General features: G+C 43.4%; 1 protein-coding gene across 1 annotated transcript; it reads right to left on the reverse strand.

Annotated features, from left to right (window-relative positions):
* Window positions 1-7,110: 7,110 nt before the first annotated feature.
* LOC120548324 (high-affinity choline transporter 1-like) lies at window positions 7,111-26,171 on the reverse strand. The gene is made up of 8 exons (XM_039784494.1): window positions 25,988-26,171; window positions 22,316-22,432; window positions 21,661-21,816; window positions 21,290-21,438; window positions 21,047-21,162; window positions 20,678-20,850; window positions 7,860-8,077; window positions 7,111-7,700 (listed from the first exon to the last, which is right to left on the reverse strand). Exons 1-8 carry the CDS (start codon window positions 26,169-26,171, stop codon window positions 7,209-7,211), a joined length of 1,605 nt encoding a protein of 534 aa, XP_039640428.1. The 3' UTR covers window positions 7,111-7,208.
* Between the last annotated feature and the right edge of the window lie 933 nt (window positions 26,172-27,104).

Consider the following 27,104-nt stretch of genomic DNA (forward strand, 5'->3'; position numbering starts at 1 on the left):
TCATACTGTTTACAAAAAGGTACAGTGGTTGAGAAGGGTCAAGGTCATGCGGGCCTATCCTTTTGAGTCTGATACTGAAAGCAGAAATCATGGTAGCAGCCTAAATTTCGCTCGAGAGGCTATAGAAAATCACACTACTGTGAAAGGAGTGAAAGGACCGTCTATTTTGTCCTTGATCCCATCAGTTGACCTGATACAAGGTTGCGTACCTGACTACATGCACGCCTGTCTTCTTGGTGTTGCAAGATCTATGACTTATATGTGGGTTAGAAGTGACAATCATGAAAACCCATGGTATGTAGGAAGGTGTATCCAAGAGATTGATCAAAAACTTCACCTTATCCAACCACCCTCCTGTGTTTCCAGAGTGCCTAGATCACTGCAAGAGAGAAACTATTGGAAGGCGCATGAGTGGTATATGTGGCTTTTCTACTATAGCATCCCAGTGCTTAAAGGGATCTTACCAGAGCTATCATAATACACTGGACACGGTTTGTGAAGGCTTTGGCATTGCTCTTAACTGAAAGTGTCACCTTGCAACAAATTCAGGAAGCAGACATCATGCTTAGGAGATTTGTGATGGAAATGGGGGATCTCTATGGTATACAAAATGTGTCCTATAATGTCCATCTCTCTCTTCACCTTGCACAAAGTGTGCGAAACTGGGGTCCTTTATGGGCTCATTCAGCTTTCACATTTGAGTCATATAATCACAGGCTGCTCAAAATGATCAAGAGCACACAAGGGGTCCCTTTGCAGATTGCCAAAACATTTCAGTTACAGAAGGGTCTGCCCTTATATGCCAAGAAAACACTTTCAAATGCATCCTCTGAATGCATTTCGGCCTTTGAAGACTTAGTCAGTCCTACACACACCCAGAGTGCAATAAGGTGTAAAGAGGTCATTGCACTTGGAGGCAGACATGAGAAAGTAAGACTTGAGCAAGATGACTACCTTGCCCTCCACAATGTAGCTTATAACATAGAGAGAGAACTTCTTGTCAGTTACCGTGACAGGGCAGTAATTAATGGTGAAGTTGCGCACTCTAAAAGACATTCGAGAGAGAGGAAGAGAAACTCGCATGTTGTAGTCCTCACAGATAACAGTATTTTCAGTGTTGATACGTTTGTTGTTGCAGACTTAGGAAGTGGAGAACGCTGCTATGCCATAGGACATTATTTTGAAACAAAGCGACACAGTTTTTTTGCTTCATTGTCGAACCCACACCACTTTGTTGCTGTTGGCAAAAAGTTGGGGCATTTGACAGCTGTTCCAGCTGCAGTTATTCAGAGAAAGTGTCTCTTTATGAATCTTCCAAACCTGAATGTTAATTATGTTTTTATGTTTTTGAATCGTAATGAGTTGACGAATTGATTAAAAACAAAACAAAGGGGTCAAAGAATGGAAAACATTTTTACCCATGCAGACCAAATAGTGAAAACACAATCTTTTAGAGTTTTCGCTTGTCAGTGAAATGCCAATTGATAGTTAAAAAGAATATTGTCTAACTCTGAATACCTTGACATGAAATGTCAATAGGTTAAAAAAGAATGAACTTATGTCTGATATCTAGTGGAGTCCTAAATAGTAAGAATACTGCCTGCACATGTCTGAATGTGGAATGTCACTTAATAGTTAAGAATATTGCTGTACTTCAAAATGTCATGTAATGAAATGCCAGTTAATAATAGAAATGTATGTACTTGTCTGAATAGTTTAAAAAGATGATACTTAATGTCTCAATACCTCAAATGCCAATATTTAAAATTTAATGTTTTATATCTTATGTCTGAATGCCTTGTAATTAAATGCCTATAGTTGGAGATTTTGTGTCTGTATTGTGTGAATACCAAATATAGTATTTTTAATACAATAATGCAGTGTTTTCTTTGTCATTTTTGACAAATACATCGACAAAGTACCATAACCATATGCCATAGCTTTAAAAATGCATCAGTATCACATGCATGTATGTTTACATACATTTATTAAATATGTGGAAAACAAATATGTATGTCACATATTTATACTTAATGTTGTCCATATATGCGAGAAACCAATATGATACTGTAATATATGCAGATATATGGTATCATATATGGATGAACTCAAATATTTTCTTCACATGTTTGGACACATAAATGTTCATATATGTTGCAGGCATATATTGTGTTCTCAGATAAGTCAAATATATGTATAGATATATGTCATGCTATTTAAAATATAAGTACATATATGGCCATATATTACATTTTTGTATGGGACAGCTCATTTAGATGAATAAATTCCGAATTACGTTGCCAGGTTTCTGTCATAAATAAAAAGTCCAAGTTTTGCTTTACAAACAGATCATTCAGAACATGCGCCTTGTTCGCCACAGAGCGGGCATTTAACAAGCACATATTCACAGATGCGATAACTGAATCTTCACAGATAGAAGAGGATGTGCACTCGATAATTCTGAGCGTAGGCAGGCCACGACGATCCCGACTATGGTGTAGGGGAGGTGGATCCCTGTTCAGCAATCCACCGGGCACATCCGGAAACACTGTCCGTAGGTAGGATGATCTGGCAGGGCTCCGTGACCAGACAACACCTGGTTGGTAGAGAGATGTGAAGTTACAATCCAAGAGCAGACAGTCTGTCCAGTTGGCAGCATGGGAATATTTCCATAAGCGGCGATGTTTAACCTGGAGGCCCGCACTAGTCCCTCGCCTCCTCCGTTTACCACGCTTCTTGAGCAGGTGTGCAGAATTCCTTCTCCAGTCACGGTGCAGCAAGAGGCAGGGGCCCGGTAAACACAGGCGGACACATGGTGGTAGTGGAGGTGGATCACCGATTCCCATACAACTGGTCATTTCAGCTCTAATAAGCAACAGCATTTGTCGATCGTAAACCAGCGCTGCTGATACATTTGTGGACAAGAATAGTGGCATTAAAAGGCATATTACAATAAAGATCTGATACCGGGAGACAGAAAGGGCCGAGAGGGCAGCGGCAAAGCCAAACACAGGCGCCATTGCTTCCAGGGACAGATGGGAACAAACGGCAGCTATTTGGACCATTTGGACTCATTACAGGTTTTATTTCACACATTCAAAGAGCTGTCTGATGTAATACAGAGGAAGATAGTTCATTGCATATTTTTCTTATCCTAATATATATTGAGCCCTGGAGCTCTGCAATAATTCCTACCCCGTTGAAGGTTTTAATGTTCAGTTTTCAAACCTGTTTTTAGAGAGATTTCTGTTGAACTTTATGATAATTTTGGAGGCTGCTGTTTGCGGTGCTGTTGGATTATTGTGCGCAATACTGAGAGGTGTTTCCAATATTTTATCCACCCCAATTATATCAGGGAGGTCTGACTATTGACCGCCTCGTTCCCTCGACTCTGAGTGCATTGTGAATTTAGTGTTAATTTGTAGTGTTAATTTAACACTAATAATTTAAGAATATGCAAAAGGCAAATATCAACTGAACATTATAAAGGTATTGGATCTGCATTTTGACACGGGGCCACGCAAGACAGGATACTATGTGTAATAGTGCAGGAACCACTTTACCTTATATAGGTTTTAATCTGCTCTTTTCTTTTTAAATTTAAAACATTTAATTATTAATTGTTTTTAAATTGCTTGTGGAGGGGCTCTGTCCACAGAGGCCTACCCTTCAACCCTTTTTCTTGGAAGCTATTCTTTTTTGACTCTGAACAGTTAACTACGTAGCAGGGTTAGCTGCTACCCCAGCAGGCCCCGGCTAACCTACCTTCCAACACCATTAAGAAGCAATACCAAGGAACATTCACACACCCTCCATTTTACACCACTGGACTTCTTGAGACAGCTGCTCTTTCCACCAGGTAAGAGCCCTTCATCACACAAGCATTTGTTAACTTGTCTTTTTTTAAGGGGAAGGCCTCTCCTTCTAGCAGAAGGGTGAGTCCCCCACAGCCTGCACACTCCACATACACCAACACCACACCAACACCACTCATGTCCCTTAACAATCCCCACAGACCCTCGCCCAACACTCCTCCCACACTGAGAATCAAGATGAGGGACATACCACCCACTCAGAGTCTCACCCAACCACCAGACCCAGAGACCAGAGCCATCAGTAAAACATACTTTAAACTTATACAGGCAGTACACCACAAACACATAATTGATCATGCAATAGATACAAACAATGTTCCACCAGGTATGACAAGACAAGTGTAAAGACTCCCTGACTTTATTAAACCAGCCACACCCTCAACCAGCACCCGACAGAAAGTACAGAAAAAAACACCACAACCTGGATATGTTTCTAAACTGGTTCAGAAGACTAAACAACCTCAATAGTTGTATTGTTAAGTGTTTTTTTGTATACATTCCTTATTCCTGCTCATATTTCGGCTGTTTGTGTAAGAACTCTGTGGAATGCTTATATTCTATTGTTACAGCTTCATGCAAAATTATTTTATTATTTATTGATATGGACAGACATGTCATTTATTTAAAACATCTTGTTGCTTAATGGAAACTTGGAAACAAATGTTTCTATGAGTTTGCAGCCAACAATTATAACACCACTGTAAAGAACTTTCAAGATATTTTATGATCTTATAAATATATTTCCTTAATTATCACAACTACGTAATTCACAATTTCCGTCCTAGTTGTGTCAGCTGTGTTCTCCTCACCTGTCATTGTGAAGATCCCCACCACCAAGCCAATGCTCCGGTTTCCCAGCAGGGCCATCTCCGTTCCAGTGGCTGCACTTTTCTTCTGTTCCCTTTTGGACTTGAGAGAAGCCCAGATGCCGGTCCCGAGGACCAGCAGGTAGAAAAACACCATCGCTATCACTCCTGGGATGTTAACAGCCATGATGGAGGCTGACTGGCTTCTTCACTAGCTGATGTCTGACTGACTGACTGACTGACTTTTAAGGAAAACAGGAGTAACATATAGAGAAACTTTATATATTCATTGAATCCCTCTGATGAAATAGATGGTTACAGGTTTAGCGAGTTAATTACTTGGCAGTGGTTGGGAAGGCACAAGAACGCCATTATTAAATATTTGTGTTAGCGAGCAGTTGAACAAGTGTATATACTTATATAAAACAACCAGCATGTTGTGAAACGATTCAATCAATCACTTTATTTGTTACTCTCTGGAGTGCTTTCATCCTAATGCTACTAATGCCTAATGCTAAGCTACTTTTCCTTCAATTGTTTCCCTTCCTCACATCTTAGTCCATTCCACCAGTCTCGCATTGCCAGACCTTCCTCCACAGCGCTGCTGAGGAAGGCCTGTCTAGTCCACACAGCATTCCGGGGTGGGTGAAAAACGTGCTCTGGCTTATTGGCATTTCTTTAAACCAATCACAATAATAATCGGCGGTGCTAAGCGCCAGACAGAGCAACCGCGCCTCTGCAACATAGCTGCGGCAAGGAACTTGTTTTGGTGGAACATGTGAGTGTGCGTTCAAAGGTTGTTTTAGTCGTGCAACAGAAAACTCAGATTGGACAGATAGTCTAGCTAGCTGTCTGGATTTACCCTGCAGAGATCTGAGGAGCAGTTAACCATAGTCCTCAGAAATCCACCGGAGTTTAGAACGCCAACACAAAGAAAGAGGAAGGTAACGGACATCCGGCCGAAACGAGAGACATCCGGCGTAATTTCTGGTGGCACCTGAACAATCCCGGAAATGTTCTCCACGTCGTTGATATAGACTAATCCAACCAATGAAGCATGAGAGACGTGAGGAAATCATGTGAGGAGAGAGATGTGTTTTTACTCCCTCCCTGCCCACATACTCACCTACTACCTATTTCCCTAATCAGCCATAGAACTGCTGAACAAACTATCTCACGGACATTGTATAGATCCGGTGTCTATATAACCTGTCTTTATGTTATCTGTTGATGTATTTGTCCGTGTATATTGCCATACAGACATGACAGAAATTAAATTTCAAATATCTATCTATATATGTTTGGCCACAAGATGTACACCTAATACTACTAATCATGTTGCTATTAAACTCCTGTTTAACTATTTGTATGATTGCTACTTTATTACTTTGCAATTAATGTTATTTAATTGGATAAAATAATATTGATGAACACCTCCTACAGATATTGTGATTTAGTGGATAGTGGGACACTTTAAATTGCTTTCTTTGTATCTAAGAAGGTTAAAGTCAGGGGAAACTGAACTTGGTAAGGTTTTTGAAGATGTTTCTCCTCATCCGTCTTCTACCGTTGTCGCTCTTAATACTACATCATCTTCACGCGCCATGGAGCTGCTGCTCTGCCCACTGCGTTCCATACGGACATCAGAGGTTGCACACCTCTGGAGCAAGATTCCACATCGGCTCGTCTGAGCTTTCATTTTCTCACAGGCAGAGCAGGATACCCAGGGCTCGGTTTACACCTATCGCCATTTCTAGCCACTGGGTGACCATAGGCAGGCTGGGGGAACGCATATTAATATTAAAGAAACTCATAAAGTGAAGTTTTCATGCCATGGGATGTTGTGGGCGATCAACTTTAACTGGAATGAATGGGCACTTTCTTGGAACACAGTATTTATTTTTGATGATACATTGTGGATGCAAAAATCTCCAGAGTGATGTACTTTGAGCTCTTTACTAGGTTGATGCAAAGACTGTATAACTGAAGCCAAAACATCTCGGTCGCCCCCTGGTGGCTCGCTGCAGTAAAGGTCATAAACCTGCCCCCTCTATGTTAGCCGATGGGACATGGGCCAAACTAAAAACATCAAAGTACACTTCAAATACATTTTTCCCAAAGATTGTTTCTGTCATTTTAGGTAGCTTTTACGACGCTGATGTTTGTTCAAGTGTACAAGGTTTTTATTAGTTATTTGATGCTATAAAAACATGATGACAGCTGGGATTGACTCATGATTGGTTTATGGGTGTATGGGTGGAACTTTAATACTGCAGCTCCACTGCCCTATCACTTCTGCACAGATTTCAAAAGGGTGGCACCTGTATCCTGGATATTGTGGCTTCACTTTTGTACAATGGGAGGAAGTGGAGACACATCGTCCATCTTTTTTTTTTTTTTTTTTTTTTAACAGTCTATGGTATTTACCAGTCTATATTATGCTTCAAGAAAACTGATACTGTTACACACAGGAACACTTACAACTTCACTTACAAAATCTGACTGTGTTCTGCTCTAATTCTCATAATCATGTGTATTCTGTTGCAACATATGTTGCTGTCAGTGGTTGTGGTGAGTGCTGGACTTTCACTTTGAACACATCCCACTTCTCAGGAAGCAGGCCTTTGTTGAAGAGCACAGAAGCAAGGTAGGAGAAAAACAAGATGGCAGCAACGGCAGACAGCATGGAGATGGTCTTAACCGGAGAGTACTGGACATAAACACCGTCCTCAAGAGTGCATCCTGGGAAGTGAATGACTGGTGTTAACCCTAGTAATGGGTCTCCACTGAGAAGTCTTAACACAGTTCCCACCAGGAAACCCATCACAGCCCCGTAACTGTTGGAGATGTTGAAGAAGAGGACGCAGACGAGTTGAGGGAAGATTATGACGTAGGCCACTTCAGCACCAATGAACCAGAACAATAACATGCTGTTTTTCAGGTTGGTCAGTGATGTAGAAACTAAGCCCACTACCAAGACAGAAGCACGGATCACCCACTGACTCTCTCTGTCTGAAGCCTGCAGAAAAAAAGTAGAGAGGAAGAAGAACAGGTAAACAGCAGATAATTGAGACTGTCCTGCTTTCTCATTCATGCCACTTTATTCCATTAATACTCTCCTGTACTCCATTCCCTTCATTTTGTGGCTCAGGAGGTGGAGAACAAATTACTTTTTCACCTGAGGCCTCAGGATGTTCTTGTATATATTGGAGGTGAAGACAGAAGCTGCAGAAAGCAAAGCAGAGTCAGCTGATGACATCGCGGCGGCAGCCACACATCCAATACCGATGATGGAGATAAAGGACGGGGTGAGGTGCTGCAGGGTCAGCGGCAGAACTAGAGCTGATTCCCCTCGTTCATATGGAGATGGAGAACCATAGGAAGTCAGGTTCCAGTCTGAGGCACGGACACACAAGAAGGAAACACTGAAAAATAATCACATTATCTGTTTGAGGGATTCTGAGATGAGCCTACTGTATATACTAAGGAGTGAACTAAGTACTGTGTTATAACATATAACCCCGGATTTCCACTGCATGCGTACCGGCTCCGGAACGGCGGCGGAGTCATTAGGTTTCCATTAAAGTCAATGTGTGTATTTCCACTGACTGCAGAACGGCTGTGTTCCGACTCCGGCACAGCTCCGGCGATCCGCAACCCTCCGGAGCAGATACACAGAGCTTCTAAACTTAGCACAAAAAGTAAGGAAATTTGTGTTTGGTAGATTATTTTTCTGCGGTAACAATGCTCTTTGGCAATAAATCTTATACCGTTGGAATGCCTGTTTAGTTCCCTTTCAAATGGTTGCCCCATTTGTAAGGAACATGCATTTGTGGGATGAGCAATGGCAGTGGCAATCCCATATCTCCACAGTCTGGGACCGAACTCTATCCTCCAAGATGACAACACTCGGCCCCACAGGGCGGGGTTTATGAGAGACTACTGTACCTCCAGAATGTGGGAGTGGAGAGGATGGAATGGCCTGCCAGCAGTCCTGACCTCAACCCCATTGAACACTTGTGGGATTAGCTTGGGCGTGCTGTTCGCGCCAGAGTGACCAACGCAACCAAGTTGGCTGACGTTGCCAAGAAATGCTGGTTGAAGAATGAGACGCCATGCCACAGCAGTGTGTGACCAGGCTGGTGACCAGCATGAGGAGGAGGTGCCAGGCTGTTGTGGCTGGGTATGGTTCTTCCACATGCTACTGAGGCTCCTGTTTGTGAAATGAATACATTAAATTGTCAATATGTCTTGTTTCTTCAAACTTCAATCATCCAATCCACCAAACACCAAATGACTCAATGGCAGAATAAGCTGTTTGGCATTGGCAGGGAAGATTTGACAAATGTTTAATGGGCGCAACCCACATACTCAGCACTGCTGCTCATCCCACAAATGCATGTTCCTTACAAATGGGGCACCATTTGAAAGGGAATTAAACAGGCTTTCCAACGGTATAAGATTTATTGCCAAAAAGCATTGTTACCACAGAGAAATAATCTACCAAACACAAATTTCCTTACTTTTTGTGCTAAGTTTATTTTTGCCGGACGCCGGAGAGCTCCGCAGCAATTCAGCACAGGGCAGATAGTGTGGGACAGGAAGTCGAGCACAGAAGCAAAATAAAACATCTGGTTAATTTTCCAAATAAAATACACCGTGCTCACGGCGGATCATATTTCCCTGCACTACACCTTGAAAACACAGCACAGAGTTGTTTTCCCTCTACTCCTCTGGATAGAAACAGACTGTTGTTGGTTTTGTGGTTCTATTGTGGTGGCAAATTTTATTTTAACCATTTGTTTAATGATATTACCCATTTGTTTAAAGATTGTTTTAAACCTCCACAAAATCCTGCTCCTTCCTGTAGACTTTTAAAGCACCAGAGAGGGGAACAGCTACAGCCGTCAACTATAGCCTAGTAGAATTATTTAGTTTTACTAGTTTGAAGCTTCTCACATTGTTGTCTTTTGCTTAGATAGAAGTGGAGAAGGCCGATGACTGTTTACGACAGTGAGAACTACGTAGGTTTCAGTCTCCTGAGATAAAACTGTTGTTTAGGCTAATGAAAAGAACAGGAGCAGAGGGGAAGGTGATCAACTATGGCCATGCTAGAAGATACATTTAGAGGAGTGGCTTAACATAGGTTTTCACTATATGATGTGTGGATGTTTAGACTTTAGGTTAGAAGACTTTTTCAGACGTGCTGCGGTACTTGTGAAACTGTATTTCTCCATTTGCAAATGTAAATAAATACTCAAAGACCAAACTTTGGTTTAATTCTCAAACAGTCATTATTCGTTTTGATTTTATCATGGATATCACTAAACCTTGCTGCTTTCAAGGAAAACTTCCACCACACTATTCTATGTGAATTCGCAAACTTGTGGGTCCTCGTGATTACAGCTGTCAGTCATGGCCGCAGCTGTGCCGCAACAAATCCGGACCTAGTGGGTATTGACTGACAGCAGAGCACGCAGCAGACACGCAGCAGAGCCGGTCCGCAGCCGTTACGCATCCAGTGGAAATCCGGAGTAAGGAGCACAGTGGGACCAGTTGATGAGAGAATCTGTTTGATTCTGGGATGAGCCTACTGTATATACTAAGGAGTGAACTAAGTACTGTGTGATAAGCTATAAGGAGCACAGTGGGCCCAGTTGATTTTTTAACCAAGTGTGGTAGATTGCAGGTAGAGATGAGAGGAGTTGTAATTGAAGGAAGGTATCTTGCGGCCCGTTGGCTCCACCCCCGAGCCTTATATGGACTTTCTGCCCCAACAAGGACAGGCTGGGATTAATTGAGTGATTAGGTTTGGAGGGAAAAGGGAGGCAGGTGGTTTAACTGGGAACAAGCAGACTTCCTGTCTTTGTTTTCTGTGGGTTGTGGTGCGCGCAAACTCGATTGTGATTTCAAACTAGTTGAAAAATGGGTTTTACTCGACTTTGTATTTATGGTGTTTTGTGCTTGGGCATCGGTATATGACTGAGTATTGTGGGGAACAGTTAGTGGGAAGATTGGCCTGTATCAGTATTTCTGCTTTGTTCTCTAAACTGCCTGTCTCTCTTAGTTACGCTGTTATAGTTCTAGACTGCTGGGGGACTTCCTTCCTTTGACACACTGAGCTGCTCTCTCCTCTCCCTTTCCATTTGTGTGCATCTTGTCCCAGAAATGCTTGTTACTAACCTAGCACTGGGGAGTTTACTCCCCGGAGTCCTTATGTTTTTTCACCCAGCATATTTCCTTGGAGTACGTTGGCACCAAGATCTTGGTTGCAGCTGTCGCCGTGGTCCTGCTGCACTCCCTGCTAAGCTCTGCGGTACCCTGCAGTGTCCTGCTGCATCCTGCTGAACCCTACAGCTTCCTGCTACGTCCATCCATGCTCTGCTGTGCCACGCTACATCCTGTAACGCCTTGCAGCGCCCTGATATGACATGAACTACTACGACTACCATTTGAAGTCACTGTTCCATTATTAATGTGACTATTATTGCCACTGTTCATCACATCCCCAACCGGCCCGTCAGACACCGCCTACCAAGAGCCTGGGTCTGTCCGAGGTTTCTTCCTAATAGGGAGTTTTTCCTCGCCACTGTCGCACTGCTTGCTCTTGGGGGAATTATTAGAATTGTTGGGGCTTTGTAAATTATAGAGTGTGGTCTAGACCTACTCTATCTGTAAAGTGTCTCGAGATAACTCGTTATGATTTGATACTATAAATAAAATTGAATTGAATTCTCTGCAAACTCTGACGGGATGGCAGGGAAGGAGACTGATGGTGGCGATAGTAGTTTGATGTTAAGTGAGGAGGAAGAGAGAAGGGAGAGTGATTTGGAAGAGGTAGTGAGTAGAGCGAAGAAGGAGAGTGGTAGTAAGAAAAGAAAAAAGAGGTAACTAGCGCTGGTGGGTCGGATAGTGAAGGAAGAGAAGTTGGGAGGAGAGATCCGAAAACTGGATTGATTAATATGGTGGTGAGATTCGAGGAAGGGGGAGTGAAGAAACTTGATCCTCTAAATCATTAGAAGGCAAGTTGGTGAAGTGAGACATGCAAGGGTTTTAGAAGATGGAAACTGGAAATGACTAGCTTTGGGAAAGTCAAAATATCCCGGGTTGTAAAGGTTGGGGAAAAGAGGTTCAATGGTTGTAAGAGGGTGATTTTTGGGATTCCCTTCAATGGCAGTACGAAGGTAATGATGGAGAACTTAATGGAGCGTATGATAGAAAGTAGAGGCGTGATGGCATCTTATCAAAGTGGCTTCAGGAAAGGTAGGAACACTATGCTTCCAGTGCTGTGTTTAGAGGATGAGATAAGGAAAGCCCAAGTAAATAAAGAGACAGTGGTTGCAGTGTTTTTTGATGTTGAGAAAGCATATGATATGTTGTGGACTGAGGGGCTTCTAATAAAGTTCCATAAGATTGGAGTTGGAGGGAAAATGTTCAATTGAATAATGGATGTTCTGGATAAAAGGACCATACAAGTGAAGATAGGTTCAGAGCTATGTATGTTGTAGAAAACGGGACACCTCAGGGGAGTGTAGTAAGTCAGACGTTTTTCTCTATTATGATAAATGATGTTTATGTGAATATTCCAATGGACGTAGGCAGATCACTGTTCACAGATGACGGAGCTGTGTGGAAAAGAGGGAGAAATATTGACTATTTGATTGAGAAATTGCAGGATGCAGTTACACGAGTTGAAGAATGGGGAACACAATGGGGATTTAAATTATCAGTGGAAAAAACTAAAACTATGTTCTTTACAAGGAAAAAACTCAAAGATTATAATCTGTCACTATATTGAAATAATTTGGAGAGAGTTGATAAGTTTTGTTTGTTGGGTGTGTATTTTGATACGAGACTGACGTAGAAAGAACATATTAGGTATGTTGGTAGTAAATGTAAAAAAGTGATCAATGCTATGGCTCTGTAGAAAACAGCTTATGGCCAATTACTGGATAAATTTAAGGGGCCATGATGAATGGCATCCTACTAAGAGGGTATTGGAGAAATGCTGGGAAAGGGGTAAAGTGCAAAAGACAAGTTTTGGGTGGATAGGTGAGAACATAGCAGAGCAGATGAAAGTCCAAAGAATTGAATTTTGTCCAACTGTGCTGTAGCCTGTGAGGCCAGCCTGGATGCTGCATAGTGCTTGTGTGGATCTGGAGCTGCTGAATATCAAGCGCAGGAATAAGAACGCAGACCTAGTTCAAGAATACTACAATTATAAAGATAGAAATTACAGTGATAATCACTGTAATTTCTATCGTACAGCATTTTACTGATGGCTCAAAAGATTTACTGACCGAGGCAACAGGGGGCAGCAGTGGTGATTCCCAGTTATCAGACTGGAGTCAGTAGGAGAACTTCAGATTATTTAAGTGTATACGCAGTTGAAATACTTGGAATTCTATTAGCCTTACAATGGGTGGAAGAGGTGATGGTGCGTAACGTACTCATCTGTAGCGACTCAGTGTCAGCACTGTCAAGTATCAAAGCAGGATCAGCCAGAAATCACCAAGACCTAGTGTATGAAATTTTGTTTACAAATTCACCGATCAGGGTAAGAATTTGGTGTTCATGTGGGTACCTGCACATACAGGAATTCCAGTGGAAATCAGGTTTAAAGATGTTCTTGAAAGTGGGGTTTCCATAAATGGACGGAAATGTATATTTGCATATTTGAAAGGCACTGGACTACTTAGAAAATTATAGTATAATGAAACGAAATAAATAGATAACGAGTAATTACCAGTAGGAGGCAGTAATGCAACGCATAGGATGCCAACTGCCGTAAAACCCTAAAGAAGAAGAAGTAACTGGGAACAATGTAGTGATGTGACAACCGGCTCTTTTACGCGAGTCGGTTCAACCGGACGGTTGTTGGTTGGCGAACCGAGTCTATAGATTCGGTCAACAGTTCACGTGCCTGCGGCTGAGGCATCCGGCTACTCCCGGTCTCGGCAGCAGCCGGGTGTCCGCCCGGTCTGCTCGTGACATCGGCCGCATCAGCCGGCATCTGCCACACAGCCAGCATCGGCAAGTCATGCCGGCATCTGCCACACAGCCGGCATCGGCCGCACCAGCCGGCATCGGCAAGTCATGCCGGCATCTGCCACACAGCCGGCCCAGCAGGCATCGGCAAGTCATGCCGGCATCGGCAACACCGGCCGGCATCGGCCGCACCAGCCGGCATCGGCAAGTCATGCCGGCATCGGCAACACCAGCCGGCATCGGCCGCATCAGCCGGCATCGGCAAGTCATGCCGGCATCGGCAAGACAGGCCGGCACAGCAGGCATTGGCCGCACCAGCAACTCTGCCGGCATCACATGCGGCAAATCGGGCCAGCATCGGCAAGACAGGCCGGCATCGGCAACACCAGCCGGCATCGGCCGCATCGGCAAGTCATGCCGGCATCGGCAACACCAGCCGGCATCGGCAGCATCGGCCGCATCAGCCGGCATCGGCCGCACCAGCCGGCATCGGCAATTCAGGCCGGCATCGGCAAAATCAGGCCGGCATAACACAGCACCTCCATGGATCTGGAAGTAGAAAACAAATGCAATGATCCATCCCTAATACAGCAGGCAAAATACATCTTGGAAGTCAGTCATCGGCAACACCAGCCAGCATCGGCCGCACCAGCCGGCATCGGCAATTCAGGCCGGCATCGGCAACACCAGCCGGCAATTCAGGCCGGCATCGGCAACACCAGCTAGCATCGGCAATTCAGGCCGGCATCGGCAACACAGGCCGGCATAACGCCCTGCACCAGCAGGACGAATCACGGCATACCTGCCGGGGTGGCAAGTCAGGCCAGCAACAAGCAAAAGAAAGTCCCAAGTATGTTTAGTAACCGTGGTACGTGGCCGGAATGCAGTACTGCCCAAAACAAAAGAAAGCCCTAGCCTAACTGATTTTATTAAGCTCAGCGCGTAGACTGGAATGGCGATACCGGCCAAACAAAGTAAAAACCTAACCAGTCTGAAGAACCACGGCACAATGACCGGCAGTGCAATGCAGGCCACGAATCACAACAAGCAAAGAATAAATGTGACACAAGCAGGACAACATCCTAAATGAGACAATAACAGAGACGTGAAAACACACCACCACCAGTTATATGCATGCTCACCAGAATAAAGGCTTCGATGATCTTTGGATGGTGAGAAGGTCGTCGACGTCAGGACGAATGTATGAGGAGTAAGCAGCAGATGACCAGCGACCCAGCAGTTGCAGGAAGCACAAGATATGCCCTGGCGCGTATCGTCGCAGCCCCGATCCTAAACGAATTGCCCGAATAATGCTGAGGGGACATATTAGCTCTAAGGAGAACGAGCTTTAGATGAAGCCCAAACCAAGCTTCGACAGGGGAAATCCCCTGGGACGAGGAACCGAGGCGCGCGAAGCGAAGAGCCAGTGCGAGAGCGCGCAACCGTAAATAGTTTAGCATGGATTTGAAGGGACAAAAACAAGTATCAGTGCGGGGGGACGCGAGGACTGAGCAAGCGCCCACCGCGTTTAGAATGTTTGAGAGATAAGCGATAATGACCAGGATAAAAAGCCAAATCAGAAAAAGTGACATCACTATCAGGGTTAAAAGATTTAGAAGGGGTAGTAAATTCGCGCAATCGAGAAAGGCATAAAAAGCCAGCAAAAACACGGACTCCAGTAAGGAGTCAAATTAGGGAGAAACCACCCCCGCCCGAAGAACAGAGACCATAGCGTGCAAAATACCGAGAGTGATAGGCTGCCTCGGATCGGGGGGAGAAGGATGGGACTTGGAAATGCCTTTCAGCAGCAATTTAACGGCCTGATTAGAAAAAATGCTCGGAAACGACGGGTCGTAACAGCGGATGTGAAACTGAACGCCGGCGAGCAAACCTCGAGTATACTGCAACTTAAATTTGCGAGCGTCAGTACAATAACAAATTAATGCACAATTGCTGCTTGTAAGAACGGGTTTAAGAGGAACAGAAATACAAACAAAAAAGAAACAGAAGGTATGCCAAGCAAAATCATAGGTTTTCAAAGTAGATGCAGCCAAGCCTTTTCTCATATAATCCCTAGAGGAATCTAGATAATAATGTAGGGGCGATAGGTTCAATACAGCGCCAGCTCCTGGAGAGAAGGCAGAGTGACAGGGAAGGGGCTGGCGGTAGGGCACCGGCGCCGAAAGGCCGGGGGACAGAGCCGAAGCAGCAGTGGCCAGAGAAAAGGCAGCGTCGGCCTGGGCCGACGGGCCCGTCTGGGCGGAGCAGAGCGCCGGCAGCGCAGCGGAGGAGAGAGCAGCCCCGACGGTCACGGAACCAGCGGCAGCTGGAATGCTTTCAACGGCCTGCAGTCGTGCTTCTATTGACTGCAACGAGCCGGCCAGAGACTGGAGAGAAGCGAGAATGAGGCTTGTGTCCGACGACCCACTTGGAACGTCCAGGGCAGTAGCGCGGCGGGTCTTCGCGGGGGCGCTGAGGGAGGGATCCGCCTTCCTGGTCCGTTTCCGACCGCGGGCAGCCACAGGAGCGGCGGGCGCGGGCGAGGGATCCGGCGAGACACACCCGATTTGGACGGCCAGCTCGCGGAGCTCAGGAGACGGCAAACCCGAAGCCGGCACGACGCCGCGATCACGGAGCCGCCGAAGGAGCAACTCCGACCCATCCGAGCGGGAGCCGGGCAGTGAAGCCAGCCGCAAGCTTTCGTAACGCCGTCCGGAGAACCAGGAATCGCCTCCGGCGAAGAGCTAGCTACAGGAAACGGGTCCGAAGCGAGAGCAGACTCGGAATCCGACATAGCGATCACCAAAATAACCACACCAAACAGAGAGGGAAAGTGATCCATGAAGCCGTCCGACAGACAAAAGACGAGCGCTTTGCCTGAAACGACAGCTGACAGCACAAGGAGAGAACAGATTTAAAGCAGAGTTGTAAGGCTGTGATTGGCCCTTGAATCTCGTGGTCGAGTCTGATTGGTTTAACTGACACGTCACTTCTTGAACAGCTGATTTGATTTAAGAATGGAGTAGTGACTGGGGTAATGACGTCTTCCTGAAAGAATTTGCGCTGAGCTTCATGTGTATTTGTATGTGATGCACTTCCCAATCAATAATGTGTGAATTTCCGAACACAATCACCTAAGATGCATCAGAAACAAGGCTTGGTTAATAACTCAAACTTGCCGAGAACCGTTAGACAAACCGTTTGCTTATATAGCCTACTCGAGCGGTTGTTAACGGTTACATTCGGTCTCGACTCCCGGTCTCGGCAGTAGCCGGGTGCCCGCCCGGTCTGCTCGTGACAGCCTGTAACATTCACTTCTCTAACATTTAACTTAACATAACTAAGATAACGTGTGTATTTGTATGTGATGCACTTCCCAATCAATAATGTGTGAATTTCCGAACACAATCACCTAAGATGCATCAGAAACAAGGCTTGGTTAATAACTCAAACTTGCCGAGAACCGTTAGACAAACCGTTTGCTTATATACTCGAGCGGTTGTTAACGGTTACATTCGGTCTCGACTCTCGGCAGTGCAGACTCTCGGCAGTAGCCGGGTGCACGGTCTCTACTCTCTTAACAACTCTTTCGGTCCAATGAATCGTGCTGCTCGAGGTAGCCCATTTCCTGATTGATTCTACCACCACTCCAGTGGAGGCGCTAATGAGGTAAAAAAACAGGAGTGAGTCGGTTCATTGACGTATGGCACTCGATTCTCCCGGCTCAGTGACACGAATCGGGTTAATAACCGGCTCTTCGGTCAGTTCGTCATCACTAGAACAAAGAGAACCAGAGGAGGAGAGGGAAGAGACTGAGTGAGACAGAGTAGTGAAAAGTAGTGAGAATAATACTGAACAAAACTGCGTGACTAACTGGTGTGATCTGGACTGGCTGATTACCCCCCTGTGTACCAAACTGTTTTGGATGAGGATCCGCGTGTGGATTACCTGTGGATAGAATACGACAAGAACGGATTGTGGACGGTGAAGCTGTGGACGGTGAAGTAGTGTTGAAAATCCCCCTCCTACGCTGTTAATTATCCTGAATAAAACTTCCCAACTGTTTTCAACTGTACTCCGGCTTTTGTCATTGAATTGGTGACGTGGAAAGCCCACACCCCGGGGCTTGCCACAGAAGATACCATTCAAATCACCTTCATGCAGTTAGTTCATTTTAATGGCACAGGCACTCATATAGACCCTTGAGCATTTGGCCTCCAGTCTGGTACCTGGGATCTAAGGATATTCTGCTCCTGAAGACTTGATCCAACATGAAAAATTCATTCACAGTTTATTACGTTTTCGTTTTAAAACGTAAAACTTTTGCTACTTTTATGTCCGGCATCCACCCTTCTACGCCTTAAAGGTACAATATGTAACATTTCTGCATTAAAATGTCTAAAAATGACCATACCTATGTTATATATTTTTTATGAGTTGTGTAGTTACACTATCCCAAATGTTTCCACCAAATGTCAAACCCAGAGAAATCTGTTATTTTATTTTCAGACACGGGACGGTTCCTTTAGTCGCCCGTCAGTGGCGTCATATAACCTTTCATTGTCTAGTTACTCTAACTTCCGTCAGAACACTGGCACCAAGATGATACGTTCAGGAGTAATTGTAAATCATACAATGTCACAGAAAAAAATACTTGTAACTGTAATACTGCTTTTTTTGCCTCACAGCATCATTTTGTGATTAATTACATACCACCTTTTAATCACAGTTATACAACAGAGACCTTAACGTTACTACAATGTGCTGGTTGACAAGTAGCTAACGTTGATGCTAATGCTTGGTGGGTAACATTATGAGGTTACAACATGTTCAACACGCTCATAAAGTTATTTTTAGCATGATTGTTTCAACCACGATTAACAGCACTGGGCTAACACACGAATAAGTTCACTAGTAACGTTAACGTTAGCTGTATAGATAGACGATTAATCTAATGCTAATTTAGCTAGCTAGCACACCCCGGTCTGTCTGCCTCACCCCTGGCGCAGAGAGACAACAGCCCCGGGATATGTAGCAATAGCTAGTTACCGTTAGCCCCCAGTCAGCTATCAGCCAGCCACTTTCATTACAGCAATCCCCCCGGCCAGAACTTATCTCCAGTGCCTGGTGCTTACATTGCTAACGGCAGTTTAATGCAGCGTCAGGAAACAGACCATATCACACCCAGCACCCAGTCGCAACAGCGGCCGTCCATAGCCTTAGCTACATCTCCGTAGCAGTACCGGTGTCTGTGCCGAAAATCACATCCCTGTCAAATTTCTCCCCCCTTCGCGTTTAGCTGTCTTTACGGTTAGCTAAATTAACCCGACAAAAGGTTGGTTAAGCACCAAAACGAAAAGTTAAGATTACAGAGAAGTAAAGGGGAGATAATTCTGGGCAGCTGGGAGATGTTCTGCTGCTGCACAACAGGCATCGAACGTCCTCGCTAGCGCGGAGATTCCCCCTGCAATCCCCACCCACATCCGTCTCAGCCTCGTAGAGTAGCTAGCTAGCATTACAACAAACCCTGTCCGCCCCGGTGTTGAAACCATCCAAAAGGTGACATTGATATGTCAAATATATTGTGTTTTAGTTGCTGGCTAATGTTAGCTTGCTGGCTCACTAGCTAACTGGTCAGTTACCAATGAAAATCGGATCAAGAAAAACTGTATTATGTTGGGGAAACTGCAGCTATTTCATTAGAATAACATGAATAACGTTACTAAATAAAATAAACTTGAATGGGTAAACTCGTCCGTGAACTGATGCATTCTGACCAGCGAAGAACTGAATTAAAAACTACAACTCCCATAATTCCACGCAACTTCCCAACGTCATCAAAAGTCCGTGTTTACCATCCATTGTTTTGGTTGAGAGACCCCTAGCGGCAGAAAGTTACATATTGTATGTTTAAAATGAGACATTTGAAAATGCTGCAGACACCATTTTAGTTTCATAACTCCAGGATTGTGTTTAAGTCTGGACAGGCAGAAAAACGAGGATGCAGACACCCACGTTCGCTCCCTGATTGGGTCTTATCAGTCACAGCTACTACTACCTACCATTGACATATATAAAATGTACCAACAGAGCCCGGTGCTCTGGACGGAGACCAGTGAAGGCTATTAGAAGCACTTTTCCGGTGATCACTAGCTTTACTGCGCAGCCTCCAACTGAGAGAGACAACGTAAATGTGACGTGAACAACCTGTCTGAAAGTTGGAAGTCTTCTGGTAGCTGTGCCAAGAGAAATCTCAATCATTCCCAATCTTGCAGAGACAGAGAGTGAAGGTATATGTAAGGAGATAACATAAGCACAGGCTAATTATTGATCACTAACATGCTAGTTAACATTAGTAATTAAACCTAAACAGCTAACGTACGTCGAAACTGCCTGCAAGCTTCTCCTGTACTATACGGTAATTCCTCTACTATGTGACAGTAAGTCACTTGGTTATGACACAATCGTTAGCCTATTTTTACAAAAACATCTGCTACGGAGCCATAACGTCAGATACAAGGTAATGGAGCCTTTTATAAATTGTTGTGTTTCTTTAGAAATAAACAATGGACAAATAGAGTCTTTAAACGCTTCAGATGTAAAGTTATTCGCTGTCAAAGTGATGTCAAAATGAATGCTAGTCAGTGGGATGCTAACGGAGGTGATCTCTTTGTAGCATCAAAATGGCGCCATAGGAGGTTTGGGTTCTGAAGCGAAGCTTACCCCCCTTGCTACCTACATGCGCAGGATGCAAGCTATTATTTAAGCAATCTGCAACAGTTCCAATGTCCTGGGGGTTTATTGGGTGAACAAATAATGGTTCATGAAGCTTCATTTGGACATCACTACTAAAAGGTTTGTCAGGACGGAAATTGGTTTTATTTTAAAATACCATTAAAAAATCGTATTGGTGTGGATGTAGTCTCAATTTCTGACACAAACTTTATTTCTTTTTCTTGAAGATATTAGTTTTCACAGCTTACTCCAGTATGTAGAATATGTTAATACCTGTGGATGCAGCGACTGCCCCAAGCAGTATAGAAGGAATCAAAAATACAGGCAAGATGACAGCAGCGACCAAGCAAGTGATCTTGGCTGTGGATGTTGAAGACGCCGACAAAGTCCTCTGGTGGAAGACTTGATATCCCACAATCCCTAGTGCCTGAAAAGTAAAACAGTTAGTTGGTAAAATTAAACACTTGTGTTGCAACCTCGACATTCACAGACATACTGTTTTAGATAATAGCCTTGGCCTACAACCTGTCTGAGTCTTAAGTTAAAATAAAAAAAACTATTTAAATATGGATGTTATTCTCTTTCTAACGATATTTATCAAGACTGGAACAAATTGCATTCCATTTCATATCAGTCGTTCATCAGGTCTTTTTCAGTCCTGGTGTACCAATCCAGGGAGCGTGTAAGGTGTTGTTCATCAGTGTCTGGCTAATGTCCAAGGAGTAAGGGTTCATCAAAGCAAAGGGAACACAGATCCACTGCAGAGACAAATAGAAATGGAAAGATTTAAACACACACAACTTTTATATATGTCCTTTGGAGTGTTTTATTACTTGTGTAAGAGTGTTTTCTTAAAACAAAAAGCTAAAAGTATATCAAACTCACCAAGCTGAAGAATATGAGGACAAGCTGTATAATATCTGTGTAGGCCACAGAGTAGAGACCTCCCAGCAGTGTGTAGGTAATGGCAACGGCAGCAGAGATCCAGATGCACAAAGGTAAGGACAAATCCAAGACCACACTCATGGTTCCTCCTGTCAGATACGTTTCAGTGACATTTTAATAACCAGTCTTTGTGTGAATAATAAGCGTTCATTGAAGTAAGTCATATCTACACAGCTTAGGTCAGAATTTATATCCAAGGATACATTTATTTCACTTAACACATGAAGTTTTTTGTCAACAGATAAAGGAATTGTAAACAAAGTTACATATATAGCTACAATATAATAAAAGTGCTTATATGTATAACATACCTAAAGCAATGAGTATTAAGGGCACCCAGAGCACATCAAGAGAAAGTGAAGCCAAGCAGAGTCCAGCTGTTAGTACTTTTCCATACTTGGCATGGAAAGGGTCCAGCATCGTCACATACCTTCTTTCTCTCATTGGCTTTGCAAACACCAAGCCAACTTTATTTATAAGAGGACAGAAGAAATCACAATTAGAAAAAATAGTAATCAAGTGAGAGGGAAATAACAAAACAAAAAAACATGTAAGGTGTAAAGTTAACATGATTGATTTCTTTCCACCATATGAAATGACTTTAGGTAACATCCAAGACACACACACACACACACACATACAGTAGCCTATGAACCTCAATGATACAGCTTACTTAGACCTGGTAAGCTGTGTTCGAAACCGTTCCCTATCATGGAGATAATGCACTACATACTTTATTTGACATTTTGTAGTGTTGTTTGAGTTCTCCGTACACGATGCGCCCGCCTCTGTCACACAAACAACGGGCGCATCTCCTGACGCAAGTCACGCAACAATGTGTTTTCAGTGAGTGTCTGAAATCTCGTTTGGTCGTTCCCTATACAGTTCACTATTTAATAAACACTATATAGGGAATAGTGATTGAGTGAATGAGGGATTTCTAACACAGCTGTAATATACTCTTACCAATAATAAAAGATGAGCTGTATGCCATGAACATCACCAATACCCAGGTTAGTCCCATAGAAGGCGTGTACACCATCTGAGCTGTGCCAACAATGAAGCCTCCTCCGACAATCGTAGCTACAGGATGGATTAACACACGAGCAAGTCATTTGGTGAACAAACAGCAGCTATTTGGACCATTTGGAATCATTACAGGTTTTATTTCACACATTCAAAGAGCTCTGTCTGATGTAATACAGAGGAAGATATAGTTCATTGCATATTTTTTTAAATATTTTCTTTTGCAAATAACTACCTTATCCTAATATATATTGAGCCCTGGAGCTCTGCAATAATTCCTACCCTGTTGAATGTTTTAATGTTCAGTTTGTCAAACCTGTTTTTAGAGAGATTTCTTTTGAACTTAATGATAATTATCGAGGCTTCTGTTTGCAGAGCTGTTGAATTATTGTGCACTATACTGAGAGGTGTTTCCAATATTTGATCCACCCCAATTATATCAGGGAGGTCTGACTATTGACCGCCTCGTTTCCTCGACTCTGTGTGCGTGTATAAATAAAAAAATTAAAAATTAAAGTATCCATCAAGTCAGCTGGAACCTCATTTGTAGTGTTAATGTGTAGTGTTAATTTAACACTAATAATTTAAGAATATGCAAAAGGAAAATATCAGCTGAACATTATAAAGGTATTGGAACTGCATTTTGACACAGGGCCACGCAAGACAGGACACTATGTAATAATGCAGGAGGCACTTTATATACCTTATAATTTTGATTAAATATTGTGCTAAAGGTGTCAAATATAGCCTAACTTTTGTCGGTTGGTGTTTGTAAACACACAGTGTACAAAGTTAGTTTTTAAAGAGATTTTGATTCAACTTGCTGATCATTTTGGATCATTTTGGAGGCAGCTGTTTGTAGTGCTGTTGAACAGCCTAACCCTAACCCTCTGAAGAAGCAACACAGTTTCCCTATTTGGGGATAGTTTTTAATCTGCTCTTTTCTTTTTTAATTTAAAACATTTAAAAAAGTAATTGTTTTTAAATTGCTTGTGGAGGGGCTCTGTCCACAGAGGCCTACCCTTCAACCCTTTTTCTTGGAGTATATTCTTTTTTGACTCTGAACAGTTAACTACGTAGCAGGGTTAGCTGCTACCCCAGCAGCCCCCGGCTAACCTACCTTCCAACACCATTAAGGAGCACTACCAAGAAACATTCTTGAGACAGCTGCTTATTTCCACCAGGTAAGAGCCCTTCATTACACAAGCATTCGTTAACTTGTCTTTTTTTAAGGGGAAGGCCTCTCCTTCTAGCAGAAGGGTGAGTCCCCCACAGCCTGCACAATCCACATACACCAACACCACACCAACACCACTCATGTCCCTTAACAATCCCCACAGACCCTCGCCCAACACTCCTCCCACACTGAGAATCAAGATGAGGGACATACCACCCACTCAGACTCTCACCCAACCACCAGACACAAAGAACAGAGCCATCAGTAAAACATACTTTAAACTTACATTACCGGTCAAAAGTTTTAGAACACCCCAATTTTTTTAGTTTTTTTATTGAAATTTTAGCAGTTCAAGTCCAATGAATAGCTTGAAATGGTACAAAAGTAAGTGGTGAACTACCTGAGGTTAAAAAGAAAGTAAGGTTACCCAAAACTGAAAAACAATGTACATTTCAGAATATTACAAAAAGGCCTTTTTCAGGGACCAAGAAATGGGTAAACAATGTAAAGCTGTTCTGCAGCAATGGAGGTTGATCAAGCTTTGAAAGTTGGTGCTACCAATTCCCACAGGTGTTCCACCTTGTCTGGATTACTTACAACCCCCTCTGTTTGTATAAAAGTATTGTTGGAACACACTGTAGTACTGTACCCTCGTGAGCATTATTTGAACAGTATTGTACTGCAGAAAGTAGTGTGTTGCTAAAAAAATGGCGGGAAAAAGGATATTAACAATGGAAGAGAGACAGACGATCATAACACTTAAGAATGTTGGTCTTTCCTACAGAGAAATTGCGAAGAAAGTCAAGGTGTCAGTGAGTACAGTATTCTTCACCATCAAAAGGCACTTAGAAACTGGGGGAAACTCTGACAGGAAGAGATCTGGCAGACCCAAAGCCACAACAGAATCAGAAGACAAGTTTCTGAGAGTCAACAGCTTGCGTGATAGGCGGATCACAGGACAACAGCTTCAAGCACAGCTTGATAGTGGTCGTAATAAGCAAGTCTCAGTTTCAACTGTAAAGAGAAGACTTCGAGCTGCAGGTTTGATAGGTCGAGTTGCAACATGAAAGCCATTGCTAAGACGTCAGAATAAGAAAAAGAGGCTTGCCTGGGCCAAGAAACACTGCCAATGGACTACTGAAGACTGGAAGAAGGTGCTATGGACTGATGAATAAAAATTTGAAATCTTCGGTTCATCACGCAGGATCTTTGTACGCCGTTGAGTAGGCGAAAGGATGGTTCCTCAGTGTGTGACATCAACTGTCAAACATGGAGGAGGAAGCATGATGGTCTGGGGCTGTTTTGCTGGATCCAGGGTCGGTGATTTGTACAGAGTGAAAGGCACCCTGAACCAAAACTGCTACCACAGCATTTTGCAGCTCCATGCTGTACCCTCTGGTATGCGCCTAGTTGGTCAGGGGTTCATCCTACAGCAAGATAATGACCCAAAACATAAGTCCAAGCTATGCCAGAACTACCTTAGGAAAAAAGAATAAGATGGTAAGCTTAAAAACATGGAGTGGCCAGCACAGTCACCAAACTTAAACCCCATTGAGCTGGTTTGGGATGAACTGGACAGAAAAGTGAAAGCAAAGCAACCTACAAGTGCCACACATTTATGGGAACTTCTGCAACCGAGTTGGGAAGAACTTTCTGAAGAAGATTTGATTTCCATTGTAGAAAGAATGCCACGAGTGTGTTCAGCTGTTATATCTGCCAAAGGGGGGTACCTTGATGAGTCAAAAATTTAGAATACATTTTGGTTTATAAATTGATTCTATGATTTATTTTTTTACTTAAATTGTTCATTTGTTCTATTCTTTCATTTCAGAGTACAATAAGACATTCAACTGCATGAATTTCAATAAAAACCTGGAAAAATTGGGGTGTTCTAAAACTTTTGACCGGTAGTGTATACAGGCAGTACACCACAAACACATCATTGACCACACAATAGCCACAAACAATGTTCCACCAGGTATGACAAGACAAGTGCAAAGACTCGCTGACTTTAGTGAACAATCCACACCCTCAAACAGCACCCGTCAGAAAGTACAGAATAACACCACAACCTGGATATGTTTCTAAACTGGTTCAGAAGACTAAACAACCTCAATAGTAACTTTTTGTGTATACATTCCTTATTCCTGCTCATATTTCGGCTGTTTGTGTAAGAACTCTGTGGAATGCTTATATTCTATTGTTACAGCTTCATGCTGAATTTTTTTATTATTTATTGATATGGCGAGACATGTCATTTATTTAAAATATCTTGTTGCTTAATGGACACTGTTTCTATGAGTTTGCAGCCAACAGTTATAACACCACTGTGAACTTTCAAGATATTTTATGATCTTATAAATGTATTTCCTTAATAATCACAACCTTGTTTTTCACAGTTTCCGTCCTAGTTGTGTCAGCTGTGTTCTCCTCACCTGTCATTGTGAAGATCCCCACCACCAAGCCAATGCTCCGGTTTCCCAGCAGGGCCATCTCCGTTCCAGTGGCTGCACTTTTCTTCTGTTCCCTTTTGGACTTGAAAGAAGCCCAGATGCCGGTCCCGAGGACCAGCAGATAGAAAGACACCATCGCTATCACTCCTGGGACGTTAACAGCCATGATGGAGGCTGACTGGCTTCTTCACTAGCTGATGTCTGACTGACTGACTGTTTTAAAGAAAACAGGAGCAACATAGCAGAGGAACTTTAAAGCCCTCTGGTGAAATAGATGGTTACAGGTTTAGCGAGTTAATTAGTGGGCAGGGGTTGGGAAGACACAAGAACGCCATTATTAAATATTTGTGTTAGCGAGCAGTTAAACAAGTGTATATACTTATATAAAACAACCAGCATGTTGTGAAATGATTCAATCAATCACTTTATTTGTGACTCTCTGGAGTGCTTTCATCCTAATGCTACTAATGCCTAATGCTAAGCTACTTTTCCTTCAATTGTTTCCCTTCCTCAAGTCTTAGTCCATTCCACCATAGTCTTGCATTGCCAGACCTTCCTCCACAGCGCTGCTGAGGAAGGCCTGTCTAGTCAACACAGCATTCCGGGATGGGCGAAAAACGTGCTCTGGCTTATTGGCATTTCTTTAAACCAATCACAATCATCATGGGTGGTGCTAAGCGCCAGACAGAGCAACCGCGCCTCTGCAACATAGCTGCGGGAAGGAACTTGTTTTGGTGGAACATGTGAGTGTGCGTTCAAAGGTTGTTTTAGTCGTGCAACAGAAAACTCAGATTGGACAGATTGCTAGGTAGCTGTCTGGATTTACCCTGCAGAGATCTGAGGAGCAGTTAACCATAGTCCTCACAAATTCACCGGAGTTTAGAACGCCAACACAAAGAAAGAGGAAGAAGACGGACATCCGGCCGAAATGAGAGACATCCAGCCGAAACGAGAGACATCCGGCGTAATTTCTGGTGGCACGGAAATGACACGTCATCGATATAGACTACTCCCACCAAGGAAGCATGGGAGAGAGGTGAGGAAATCATGTGAGAGAAGAAATGAAGACATGTGTTTTTACTCCCTCCCTGCCCACATA

The sequence above is a fragment of the Perca fluviatilis genome, chromosome 19 (genome assembly GCF_010015445.1).
Source record: "Perca fluviatilis chromosome 19, GENO_Pfluv_1.0, whole genome shotgun sequence".
Lineage (NCBI taxonomy): Eukaryota > Metazoa > Chordata > Actinopteri > Perciformes > Percidae > Perca > Perca fluviatilis.

Excerpts from the sequence above, each read along its gene's own strand:
- LOC120548324 (XM_039784494.1), bottom strand. The coding sequence starts at position 26,171 with ATGGCTGTTAACGTCCCAGGAGTGATAGCGATGGTGTCTTTCTATCTG. Across the intron at positions 21,817-22,315 it reads CAGCTCATCTTTTATTATTG|TTGGCTTGGTGTTTGCAAAG; the intron begins GTAAGAGTATAT and ends TTATAAATAAAG. Across the intron at positions 21,439-21,660 it reads CTTAATACTCATTGCTTTAG|GAGGAACCATGAGTGTGGTC; the intron begins GTATGTTATACA and ends CGTATCTGACAG.